General features: G+C 52.5%; 2 protein-coding genes across 2 annotated transcripts; one reads left to right on the top strand and one right to left on the bottom strand.

The window, feature by feature from the left end:
- Positions 1-1,063: 1,063 nt before the first annotated feature.
- Positions 1,064-4,684, top strand: LOC4325503 (BTB/POZ domain and ankyrin repeat-containing protein NPR2-like). The gene is made up of 4 exons (NM_001397722.1): positions 1,064-1,790; positions 2,331-3,081; positions 3,283-3,477; positions 3,965-4,684. The coding sequence occupies exons 1-4, from the start codon at positions 1,089-1,091 to the stop codon at positions 4,222-4,224; spliced, it is 1,908 nt and encodes a 635-aa protein (NP_001384651.1). The 5' UTR covers positions 1,064-1,088; the 3' UTR covers positions 4,225-4,684.
- Positions 4,685-12,629: 7,945 nt separating this feature from the next.
- LOC4325504 (uncharacterized) lies at positions 12,630-13,452 on the bottom strand. Its single transcript, XM_015780300.3, has one exon. It carries the CDS (start codon positions 13,400-13,402, stop codon positions 12,917-12,919), a length of 486 nt encoding a protein of 161 aa, XP_015635786.1. The 5' UTR covers positions 13,403-13,452; the 3' UTR covers positions 12,630-12,916.

Here is a 13,452-nt window from a genome sequence, read left to right on the forward strand (position 1 = left end):
AATATTCTTTTATGAATAGTGTGAGTTTAAAATAAAGTATACCTTTTCCTTTAAAAATTACTAGTTTTTAAGTTTTTTACTTACAGTATATATTTTTTATTAAGATACATATTTTACCTATGTTTTTTTAACATGTTTTTAAAACAGCTTAACGATGTGTTTCTTAAAAACATTTTATGTATAAAAATTGCTTTAAAATATAAAATAAAAATACTTTCAAGTTTATAATAATATAAACTCATATGTTAATAGTTTTTGTATTTTACGTGTGTGCTGACATCATCTTCGTAGCCTCAAACACACTCTAATTTATATTTCACATGTATTTTACTCATACTATTTCCCAAAGGCACGAGAGAGGACGGCAACAACAAAAAGATCCTCGCCTCCCCACACCTGACCCTACCCATCAAAATCCTCCTAGACAACTCACTAAATTATATACCACCAGTATGAAAAAGAAACTAAAAAACCATTTTTAAAAGGTCCCAGATGAAGAATTCTTTTCCAACTCGATCCCAACAGAAGAAAAGGAAAAAGAAATGAATAGCACCGAGGAGAGGACAGACAGAACAAATCCATCGGTCTCCTCCTCCCTCCGATTTCCCCCCTTCGTCCTCGTCGTCTTCCTCCCATTTTTTTTTCCTCCTCCTCCTCCTCTCATCCCTCGCCGCGAGCCAAAGCCCCTGGTTTCCTCGCAACTGCCTCCCCGCGATTCCGTTTGACCCCCACTGTTCTTCTCCCCTACCACCACCAGGTCGCAGTCGCTTCCAATTTCCAAATAATTCCCTCCACTCCGGCCGCTCGCGAGGAAAGAAAAGGATTTCTTTTTCTCTCTCTCTCTCTCTCCCCCTCTCTCCGAGATCCGTTTCCCAAACAGGCGGGGGGTCGAAAGTGTTTGGTACTTTGGTTTGGGGAGCTTGTTTGCCGACGCGGATCTGCGTGGAGACGAGCAGAGGGGGGAGCGCCGGAATTGGGTGGTTTGGCCCGGGAGGCGCCGGAAAGTGGGGGAGCCTTTGGATTCCCCGAACCCGCCATGGTGATCCGGCACGAGTAGTAGTGGTGGTGGTGGTATTAGTAGCAGTGAGATGCCGGCGCGTAGCGCGGTGGTGGTAATAGCCATGGAGCCCTCGTCGTCCATCACCATCGCGTCGTCGTCCTCGTACCTCTCGAACGGGTCTAGCCCGTGCTCGGTCTCTCTTGCGCCGCCGGGGGCAGGGGCGGTGGCGGCGCAGGCGGCGCCGGTTGCCGCCGGGGAGGGCGGCGGCGGCGGAGGAGGAGGAGGAGGAGGAGGGAGTAGTAGCGTGGAGGTGGTGAGCCTGAATCGGCTTAGCGCTAACCTCGAGCGGCTCCTCCTCGATTCCGACCTCGACTGCAGCGACGCCGACGTCGACGTGGCCGACGGTGGCCCGCCCGTGCCAGTCCACCGCTGCATCCTCGCCGCCCGCAGCACCTTCTTCTACAACCTCTTCGCGGCGCGCGGCCGCGGCGGCGATGGGGCTGCCGGCGGCGGCGGCGGCGGCGGTGGTGGGGGAGGGGAGAGGACTGGGGGGAGGCCGCGGTACAAGATGGAGGAGCTCGTGCCGGGAGGCCGCGTGGGGCGCGATGCCTTCCTGTCGCTGCTGGGTTACCTGTACACGGGCAAGCTCCGGCCGGCGCCGGATGACGTGGTGTCCTGCGCCGACCCCATGTGCCCGCACGACTCGTGCCCGCCGGCGATCAGGTTCAACGTCGAGCAAATGTACGCGGCGTGGGCGTTCAAGATCACCGAGCTCATCTCGCTGTTCCAGGTGAGATACAAAAGGATGCTCTTCTTGTGCTTGTTAGGATACCAAAAACGGTAGCTGCAGAACTAGAAACTGTTCTGTCACCGATTATATTTTTATGCAATCTGTATTTGATGGTGTAAACATATTTTCAACCAATTTTTGCATGCGAATAACTTCAAGCTGCACGATGTCTTGAGTCTGGATTCTGGAAGTCGTTCAAGCACATAGGCTGTGTTACATAAGCTTGATAGCTTGTAAACATTGCTCTCAAGTCCCCACTTCAGATCTTCTAACTAGATTGTGTTATACCTTTTTTAAGTTGAAAGAAACTTGCTAAATCTATATTGGGTTCGATTAGAGGAGCTAGGATGCAGTCCTGGTCCTGGTGATGTGTATCAGTGTGCTCCAGATTGGTTAGTGGACTAATTAGCTTGGTTGTCTCAGCTTATATAGTTCAACGGTTTATGAATCCACTACATGTCCAATAACCCAAAGTCTTTTAGCTTATATTTTTATGACCTGTTGTTTAATCTGGGTTAATACGGTCTTCTTCTACCACAGCGACGGCTTCTTAACTTCGTCGATAAGACTCTAGTAGAAGATGTTCTTCCAATTCTGCAAGTTGCTTTTCATTCAGAGCTGACTCCAGTGCTTGAAAAATGTATTCGGAGAATTGCAAGATCAAATCTTGATAATGTATCGTTGGATAAGGAACTTCCTCCAGAAGTTGCTGTTCAGATAAAAGAGATTCGCCAAAAATCTCAGCCAAATGAGGGTGACACCGTCATTTCAGACCCTGTACATGAGAAAAGGGTCAGAAGAATCCACAGGGCACTGGATTCTGATGATGTTGAGCTTGTGAAGTTGCTTCTTAACGAATCTGAGATCACCTTGGATGATGCCAATGCATTGCACTATGCTGCTGCTTACTGTGATTCGAAAGTTGTTTCGGAGTTGTTAGACTTGAGACTTGCCAACTTGAATTTGAAGAATTCGCGTGGATACACGGCACTCCATCTGGCTGCTATGAGGAGAGAGCCAGCTATTATCATGTGTCTCCTAAACAAAGGAGCAGCTGTATCACAATTGACTGCTGATGGCCAGAGTGCAATGAGTATCTGCCGGAGGTTAACAAGGATGAAAGACTACAATACAAAGATGGAGCAAGGCCAAGAGTCAAACAAAGACAGATTATGTATTGATATATTAGATAGGGAGATGATAAGGAAACCTATGGCAGTGGAAGATTCTGTCACCTCGCCTTTGTTGGCTGACGATCTTCACATGAAGCTTCTCTACCTTGAAAACAGAGGTGAAGTCTCTTTTCATGCTCGGTAGAATAGCACTTCGTGGTGCAGCTTGTTTCAGACCTTTCTCGAACAGAAACAGGATGGAGAAAAATTATACATTTATGCTACATAAACAAGTGATCCTAGCATTTACCACGTTTGCTTTCAACCATACTACATTCACCTGGAGAATCCATGCTGACACATTGCATTTTCTCTTGCAGTTGCATTTGCAAGATTATTTTTTCCTGCAGAAGCAAAGGTTGCAATGCAAATTGCACAAGCAGACACCACACCAGAATTTGGCATTGTTCCTGCAGCTAGCACTTCTGGAAAATTGAAGGAAGTCGATCTGAACGAGACACCAGTAACACAAAACAAAAGGCTCCGTTCAAGGGTGGATGCACTCATGAAAACAGGTCGGAACTGATGACACATTCTTTATATGCAAACTATTATAGCTTATGAGTAGATGTCACTGATTACCATCAGAAATTCTCACATGTTGCTAATACCTTCATCTTCGTACTTTAAATGTTTGAGTTGGTGGTGTTGATACCGTGGTAGTTCAAAATCCCCATTTCTTCCACCATCTCTCACTAAAAAAATCACCCCAGCACGCACGTTGCTAGTTCCCGGCTAAAATTTTAACTGCTAATGGAACACGGAAAATAATTATTTAGTTGTCAAATGTTATGTGAGGATGTTGTAGTTCATGTTAAAAACATTCCTGTCTCTTGTAAAACTGGCGTGATTTCCACATTTTGCATACTTTGAACCTAATGAGCACAAATAGTTGGGGTTTTTATTTACTCAAATGTTGATTGGTAATTTGTTTTACTCTCAGCACCCTTTCCTCAGAACTTGATGATCATTCTTATGATATTTTTTTTCTTCTGTTTTCAGTTGAGCTGGGACGTCGCTACTTCCCTAACTGCTCGCAGGTGCTCGACAAATTTCTGGAGGATGATTTGCCCGATAGTCCTGATGCACTCGACCTCCAAAATGGCACTTCTGATGAGCAAAATGTTAAAAGGATGCGGTTCTGTGAGTTAAAGGAGGATGTGCGCAAGGCATTCAGCAAAGACAGAGCTGATAATAGCATGTTTTCTATCTTGTCATCTTCATCGTCATCTTCGCCACCTCCCAAGGTTGCAAAGAAATGACAGAAGTTTTGTAACAAATTTCCGCTCGTGATGTTACTGGGACAAGAGATATCGATCAATAGACCTGTATAGTCTTACAGTGGTATAACAATTAGATATCGAAGCTTCTTCGAATATTAGAAAGTGCTGTTCTGGGCTGCACTCAGCTGGTTTATGGGACCCATGCGGTGAAACTGGCAAAAGAAAACCAGCTGATTAGAGGCTCCAAAGCAGTGTCTCTCGTGAATATGTTTGTAGCATTCTGTTTTGTTCAGGATGGCTATAATGATAAAATCTTTTCAATAGATATATAGCTAATTGTCTCGTAAGCATACTGCCATTATTGAGATCGTAGAAGCTGCAAGTTTTGTAAGAAAAAGACGGCGTTGCTTATCGCCAACGCTATGTATCGGAGAACAAGTGTTTTTTTTGGCTGTGAGACACAGGTAATGGATATGCAAAAAAGAAAAATCTTGTGTAATTGCAGCTGTGCATATCAACTAATTATCTATATATCTACGGAATCTTGCACAAGGGCACCCAGATTTGACAGTGAAACACAAGATAAAATGGAATAGAAACAAAAATGAAACCAACACAGCAGTATTTACAATTCTGAAGCTGCAAACTACTGTAGACCATAACTTGTCACCCTTCGAACAGCTCTGCCAGCATCTCCTCCAGGTCAGCAGGAGTGTTGCTGTTTCCGCGGCTAACCAGTCTCTTCAGCTCAGGATGCTCCAACAAGTACTCGCGATAACCTGAAACAACTCTCTCGGTGATAGTTTTTCGCAGCCTTCCTCTAAGCTCAGGGCTTGGGACCTTCCACAGCTTCTGAGCCGTGTACGTCTCATGGAACGCCAACTCGAATTTCCTCAATGGCGAGGACTTGTTGCTCCAGGGAGAGAGGCCAGACTTCGACGATAGGCAGGACAGCACGGGCGCCCAAGAAGCGCTGAAATAGCCGTCGATGTAGCCGCCACTGGCAACGAATCCACCGTAGGTTGGAGAACGGCTCGAGCTGCTGCGCCACGAAATGCGAGTTGTTGAGCAGGAAAATGTACCTCAGGCCCGTGCCCTGGCACAGCTTGGATTTCCTCCTGATGAGACGCCTCAGGTAGCCGATGGCGTCGTACGTCGATCATGGCGTACAGGTATCCCCTGTACGTTCCCAGCGTACGCGACGCAGTCCACCATGACGCGAGCGCTCGTGTGCACGTCGTCTCCGCTACCTCGCGCGATCTCCGTCGGGTCGTCGTCGGCGGCGGCCTCGACGAGCGCCTTGGTCTCCTCCATGGTGCTCGATATGGCGCCGTGCAGCTCGGTCGCCTTCCTGAACAGGGCGTTCTCCATGGCGTCGAACGTGATGGCCTGGGTGGTTTGGTGGGTGATCAGCACGCGGCGGCACTGTGACCAGAGGAGAGACGAGGCGTCCATGGCGTGCCCGTACATGCTGACCAGGGCGTGTAGCTTCTCCGGCGGCGGAGCGTGGACAAGCTTGAGAGCGGCGAGGACGGCGTCGACGAAACCGACCATCTTGGCGACGCAAGCTTCCCCGAACCGCGCGAGCGACGGCGTCGGCTCGTTGTTAGCAAAAGGAACACAGATTTTGGGGCTAGTTTAATTTCTATTCTCCACTCAATCAACTATGGCTGGTTGGATACATACACACACACACAGATATATATATATATATATATATATATATATATATATATATATATATATATATATAGGCTAGTGGCTTATATCCTAAGAAACTAGGAGTGGCTTACATCCTAAGGAAAACTACTAGTGGTTTACATCCTAAGGCAGCCAACTATTATTCCAAAAATAGATGTTAAAAGCATATAGTAAAAACAAGACTTAATCTGTCATTCTCCCCCTAAGTCATGTGTGGCGCCTTTTGGGGAATTTGAACCATTCCAATCCTGGCGCGAAACTCCTGGAACTTGACCCGCCCAAGGGACTTGGTGAGAAGATCGGCGAGCTGATCCTGGGTGTTAATGTAGCTGGCCTTGATGCTCCCCTCCTCCAAGCAGCTCCGAATGAAATGATACTTGATGCGGATGTGCTTGCTGCGCTCATGGAAGACGGGATTCTTTGCCAAGGCCAAAGCGGACTTGCTGTCCATCCTGAGCTCCACTGCTTCAGTGTTTCTGCCCAAGAGATCACCCAGCAGCCGAGCCAACCAGAGAGCTTGAGTTGAGGCGGTTGTGGTAGCGATGTACTCTGCCTCGCAACTAGACAGGGCCACCACTTGTTGCTTGACCGACTGCCAGCTGATCAGGCACTTGCCGAGGAAGAACAGCGTGCCACTGGTGCTCTTGCTCGTGTCGCTGTCGCCGGCGAGGTCGCTGTCGCTGTACCCGATGAAGTGCTGCGCACCGGGACACCTCGGGTAGTGAAAGCCGTAGTCGGTGGTGCCCTCGACGTGACAGCCTGCTGGTGCTCTGTCGTCGGTCGCTGCATGAACCGGCTGACATAGCCAACAGCAAATGCCAAGTCTGGCCGCGTGTGGACGAGGTAGCGAAGGCTGCCCACAATATGCCGGTACTGCGTGGCGTCGACCTCCTCAGCCGTGCTGTCGCGGCTCAGCTTCAACCTTTCCTCCATGGGAGTGTAGGCTGGGTTGCAGCCGGTGAGCCCGCCCAACTCGACGATGCACTTGGCGTAGGCGGTTTGGCGAAGGGAGATGCCAGAGCTGTCCTGGTGGACCTCGATCCCCAGGTAGAAAGAGAGAAGGCCCAAATCGCTCATCTGGAAAGTCGCCTTCATCTCCTCCTTAAACGCCTCCACCTCAGCCTCCTTGGTGCCGGTGATCACCAAGTCGTCGACGTAGACGCCTACCAACAGGGCATTGCCGTCCTTGCCCCGCTGGTAGACAGCAGCTTCGTGAGAGTTCTGCTGGAACCCCATTTGCTTGAGAGTGGAGTCCAGCTTGGCGTAGAGGGCCTGCCGCAAGCCGTAGAGGGCCTTGCGCAGGCGGAGAACCTTGTTCTCCTTGCCGGGGATGACGAATCCCGGCGGCTGGTGGACGTAGACCTCCTCCTTCAGGTCTCCGTTGAGGAAGGCGGACTTGACATCCATGTGGTGCACACGCCATCCTTCCTGGGCTGCCAGCGCGAGGAGCAGACGAACAGACTCCATTCGCGCAACGGGCGCGAAGGCGTCGTCAAAGTCGACTCCCTCCTGCTGAACGAAGCCGCGCGCCACTAGACGTGCCTTGTGCTTGATCACCGCCCCGGCCTCATCCTTCTTGAGCTTGTAGACCCACTTAAGGGTGATGGCGCGGTGGCTGGCAGGAAGATCTGCCAACACCCACGTCCAGTTCCGCTCGACCGCGTCCATCTCGTGCTGCATCGCAGTGCGCCATGCCACATCTCCATTCGCCTCTGCGAAGGAGCAGGGCTCGCCGTCCTCATGCGCCAGGTGCAACTCGGCCTCGAAGTCGCGCGTCTCCAGTCCAGGGACGGGCTGATCACCGAAGATGTTGTCCATGGTGCGGTAGCGCAGAGGCTCGTCGTCGTGGTACGCATCAACACGATCCTCGTCGTTGGACAACGGAGTGGCGAACTCCACCGGTGGTGTGGGCGCCGGTGTAGGAGAGCGGGGCGTAGCTGGTGATGGAGGAGTTGCTGGTGGTGTAGGTGGTAGAGGACTCGCCGGAGCTGATGGCGAGCCGGGTGCCGAGGTGGACGAGCTCGGTGAAGATGAGCTGCTAGCTCCCCCGGCTGCCCTAAAGTGGACGTAGTCGACGACGAAGTCTCTGAGAGTCGAAGTCGAGCCGTCGTCCACCGCCTTGTACGAAGCCCAACCTCGCCCTTCGTCGAACACGACGTCCCGAGAAATGCGGACGTGCTGCGTCGAAGGGTCGAGGATGCGGTAGGCCTTGACACCCTCCGCATAGCCGATGAAGACTCCCGGCGAGCTCCGGTCGTTGAGCTTGCCGACGTGGTTGAGCTCCTTGGCGAAGGCGAGACAGCCAAAGACGCGGAGGTGGCTCACCACCGGCTTGCGCCCGTGCCAGGCCTCGTACGACGTCTTGCCATCAAGGGCCTTGGTGGGCGAGCGGTTGAGGAGATGGACGGCAGTCATCACCGCCTCCCCCCAGTAGATTGCCGGCATCCCTCTTTGCTTGAGGAGGGCGCGGGCAGTGGCCACCACTGTCTGGTTGCGGCGCTCCACAACGCCGTTCTGCTGCGGGGTGTATGGCGCGGAGAAGTGGCGCTGGATCCTCTCGTCGGCGCAGTACGCTGCGAACTCAGCCGTCGTGAACTCGCCACCGTTGTCGGTGTGTAGCACCCGAAGCTTGCGGCCGCACTCCTTCTCCGCAGCAACTTGATGGTGCTTGATGGCGTCTGCAGCCACTGCCTTGGAGTCGAGCAGGACCACCCACATGTAGCAGGACACGTCGTCGACGAGCAGCAGGAAGAAGCGCCGGCCTCCAGGTGTGGCCGGAGTCACGGGACCGCAGAGGTCGCCGTGCACGAGCTCCAACTTCTCCTTGGCGCAGAAACTTGCTTGGCGGGGAAAGGGGAGTCGCCGCTGCTTGGTGAGGACGCAGGTGTCGCAAAACTGCTCCACGTGCTCGACTCGTGGCATGCCCTGCACCATCTCCTTGTTGCTGAGCTGCTTCAAGGCCTCGAAGTTGAGGTGCCCAAAGCGCTCGTGCCACCGCCATGCATCATCGTCGCGGCGGGCTGCAAGGCACACGGGCTGCGCCACCTGTACATGGAGAACATAGAGGCGGTTGGCACCCCTGTTCACCTTGACGAGAAGGCGACGATGGCGATCCCAAACCCGCAAGACCCCGTCCTCTATCTCCACGAGCAAGCCGTTCTCATCCAGTTGTCCCAAACTGATGATGGAGTTCCTCAGCGCGGGGATGTAGTAGACACCGGTGAGCAGCCGGTGCTCGCCGGTCTTGGTGGTGAAGAGGATGGAGCCGACGCCCTTGATCTCCACGGCTGAGGCGTCCTCAAACTTGACGGAGCCTTGAACACTGGAGTCAAGCTTGGAGAAGAATTCCCGTCGCCCGGTCATGTGGTGAGTGGCACCAGTGTCGAGGCACCACCCGTCGATCTTGTCGTCGCAGGATCCGTTGCTGAGGAAGACGTGGGCCCACAGCTCGTCGAGGTGGAGGGGCGCGGTAGCGTCCGGTGTGGGAGTGAAGTGTGGCTCGATGCTTCCGTGTACGAAAAACAGAGCCACCTCATCACCCTCCTGCGCTTGAGCGACGTGTGCTTGACCGCCGTGCTTCGCCTGCCGGCAGTCCTTGGCCCAGTGGCCGGTCTTCCCGCAGTTGTGGCAGGTGTCGTTGCGGCTGCCCTTGCGCTCGCCATCGGCGCCGCCAAGAGCGCCACTACGCGCCTTCTCCCACTTGCGTGGTCGACGCTTGCGGCTGCTCGACGATCCCGAAGCCGAAGAGCTTGTGGCCTCCCCCTTCTTCCGCTCTTGTTGGCGGGCGAGCCACTTCTCCTTGGTGAAGAAAAGCTTGCCACCAATGGTGATCGGCTCTGAGGGAGGTAGCTGCTTGCGGTTGTCGACGGCCTTGAGGCGACCTGTCACCTCTTCGTTCGTGAGCTCGGTGAAGTCCAGCAGCGTCTCGATCGACAGAGCCAGCTGCGTGTACTTCTCGGGGACGACGCAAAGGAGCTTCTCCACGGCTCTCTCCTCATCGATGGTGGTGTCGCCGAGCTGCGCCAACCGCTGTTGCAAGGAGTTGAGGCGGAGAACAAAGTAGTCGATGTCCTAACCCGGCTTGAAGGCCAGGTTCTCCCAATCCTGACGCAGCTTCTGAAGCGTGGACCTGCGGGCGCGGTCGCTGCCAATGCGTACCGAAGCGATGGCGTCCTAGGCGTCCTTGGCGGTCCGCTTGCTCGCGATGGAGGACTGGATCTCCGTCGGAACAGCAGCAAGGAGCACCTCCAACGCCCGCCGATCTTCCCCGTAGTCGACGTCGCCGTATCGAACCGCGTCCCACATGTGGCGCGCCTGCAACTTCACCTTCATCACCATCGCCCACTCGGCGTAGTTAGTCTTGGTGAGCATGGGCCATGCGCCGCCAACATCCTTGACGACGATCTGCACAACGGGAGGAGAGCCGGAGCGTCCACGGCGACCACGGCGCCGGTCCGGGGAAGGGGAGGCGCGCTGCCTGCGAGGGCTCCGTGCGCCAACGTCTCGTCCACCCTGCTCCCGGTCGAAGTCCAGTTGTGCCTCAATCGCCGCTGCCTGCTCCCGGAGTCGCTGGGTCTCCAGAGCGCGGTTGATTCGAGGATCGCGCCATGGATCGCGCCGCTCCTCCTCACCGCGGTGGAGATCTGATCCTCTGCGATGGGGGCTGAAGTCGCGATCACGTCGGCCTATGTGTCGATCCCGGTCCGCGTCGCGTCGCACGCGGGCCGCGTCTGTCAGCTCCAGGTCACGTCGCTCCTCCTCCTCCTCAGCTCGCAAAGTAGCAGCAGCAGCTGCAGCCTGCCTGGCGGCCTCCGCGGTGCGTGCTGCTTCAGCTTCTGCTGCCACGAGACGTGCCGCCCTCGTGGCTACCTGCAGCCGCGCCTCTGCTTCCTCACGCGCCGCGCGCGCTTCCCGCACAGCCGCTCGCGCCTCCTGCGCAACCCGCGCAACAACAGTCGGAAAAGGAGATTAGATCAAGGTGGAGTCGAAGGCGGAGATTGATCCGAGAACAGAGCAATAATCGGCTGAATTCCAAATCGGCTACGATTAGGATCGGCTGGGTCTGAGTCGGACTAGGTGAGCCGATGCAGCCGATTCTGACAGTATAATTTGGTGTATGACATTGGGTTGAATTGAGGTGCTTCAAGATGATTGCCGCACATGGATAGAGTCCTGAGAAGGCAATTGTATCTATTAATTAGGATGTTTTATGTAACTTCCTTAGATATATGTTTGGGCAAAAGTCTGCTGCAAAGACTTATGGTATCTTAGAGTTTGTTAGAGATAGCGGTCGTGTCCAGTATGGACATATCTTGTAATTCTCGGGTATAAATAGACCCCGAGCCCTATGTAATTTTTAACACACATGTTCAATACAATTTTGGCGCATCGCCACCTTTTTGCTTTAGTTTTGTTTCGACGAGTTCTTACTTTCGGGTTGAGCTACATCGGTTTCGATCTTCAACAAGAGGTAAAACTTGTTATGACGACTTGTGTTCTCGAGATTAGTGCTTCCATCATTATGACACTCTAATTTTGTCTATATAATTCGTCAAGTTATCATATATCTTACATAATCTTTGGCAATATCGTCATCTAACCTACAATCGGCTAACATCTGTTAATAGAAGGCAGCCGATTAGGTTAAATAGCGACGTTGTCCTAGATTATATAAGATATCTACCACTTTATGAAACACCCAGCGGCTTGATTGTCTAGATATTGTTCTTCTTTTCATACTTAATGCTGCATCAGTTGAGTTTGATCTATTAAGTCGTGCTTAGAATATCAATCTCTAGCATGTCCTATGGTTGCCGATTAGGGTAGTATCGGAGTTTCAGCCGATCTTATCTGATTTAACCATATTCGATCTATATGCTTCAATGACATGTTAAATCCGCCCTTTATATCAAGATCTTATTGTATTTAAGTATATTAAGCTTTTGTTTGGTAAATTATATTTGTTTTGATATCTTTATATAAAGTAGTATCGGAGTATTAGCCGATACATGCTAGATCTATCTGATCGGCTATGCTATAAACATATATAATCCTGTTATTAATATATATTTCGATCTAAGTGATTTATACTGTCTCGGCATGGTGACCGATCTATCCCAATCACTTGATTTAAGTATATATTAATATAAGAACTATATATCGTTAATATCTACAGCCGATCGAATAGATTTAGTTCCTTACTTTCTATTTATAACCGCCGATCGATTCATATATGACATCGGCACCTAGCCGATCGGCTATCATTTATAGATTTAACCACGAATTCTTTGTCTCTATTTCTTGTTGATTACAGGATCAAATCAACTGGCACGCTCATACATTCGAAGGCGAGCTTTGGACCTGCACCGGAGTTAAGTAGATCTCCCAGGCCTCGTGTTTTCTATCAACACAGCTGCAGCCTGCCTGGCCGCCTCCGCGGTGCGTGCTGCTTCAGCTTCTGCCGCCGCGAGACGTGCCGCCCTCGTGGCTGCCTGCAGCCGTGCCTCCACTTCCTCATGCGTCGTGCGCGCTTCCCGCGCAGCCGCTCGCGCCTCCTGCGCAACAGCAGTCGCATCGCCGTCGCCCTCAGCGTCGGCCGCCGACCGCCTGCTGCCTCGTCCGCTGGAAGTGCTTGAGGCATGGGACGAGAGAGAGGGGGAACGAATGGAGTGGAGAGACATTTTTGGATGGGGAGTCGATGGAAGTCAGATAAACCTTGCTCTGATACCAATTGTTAGCAAAAGGAACACAGGTTTTGAGGCTAGTTTAATTTCTATTCTCCACTCAATCAACTATGGCTGGTTGGATATATATATATAGGCCAGTGGCTTACACCATAAGGTATAGATTAGTGGCTTACATCCTAAAAATTAGGAGTGGCTTATATCCTAAGGAAAACTACTAGTGCCTTACATCCTAAGGCAGCCAACTATTATCTCAAAAAATTACTAGTGCCTTACATCCTAAGGCAGCCAACTATTATCTCAAAAATAGATGTTAAAAATATATAGTAAAAACAAGACATAATCTGTCACTCTCCACCAGATCTTGCAGCGGCGACGACGACGGGGAGGAGGCGGCCGACTTCTCCAGCTGCCGTAACCCCTGCCCCTCGCGGATTCGGAGGACCCAGTCGACGTCGAGCTCGAAGAACCACCTCCCCCTCGAGGACCTCGACCGTCGCCGCGTCGTCGAACGCTTGGACCATGCGCTGGGCGTAGCCGTCGGCGACCATGCGACGCGCGACCTCCCTGAGCTCGTGCGCCGTGAGTGCCCTGAAGCCAGCGGCCGCGGCGGCGGAGACGCCGGAGGAGTGGCCGGAGCAGTCGGACGCGTAGGAGGAAGACGACCAGGTGGAGGCGGAATCTTCGGACTGGAAGAGAGGCCCTCGGCCGCCGGAGACGACGGCGGCGACGCTCCGGATCGAGTCGCGGTAGGAGATGCACGGCAGGGTATTGGCGGCGGCGCTCAGGTCGGCGGCGGCGCTCTCTGGTACGGCAGCGAGGCGCAGCGCCATTCTATCGCTCGCGCGCAGTCGTTTGGGGCTTTGGGCTGCTCGATGAGTCT

This window comes from Oryza sativa, chromosome 1 (genome assembly GCF_034140825.1).
Source record: "Oryza sativa Japonica Group chromosome 1, ASM3414082v1".
NCBI lineage: Eukaryota > Viridiplantae > Streptophyta > Magnoliopsida > Poales > Poaceae > Oryza > Oryza sativa.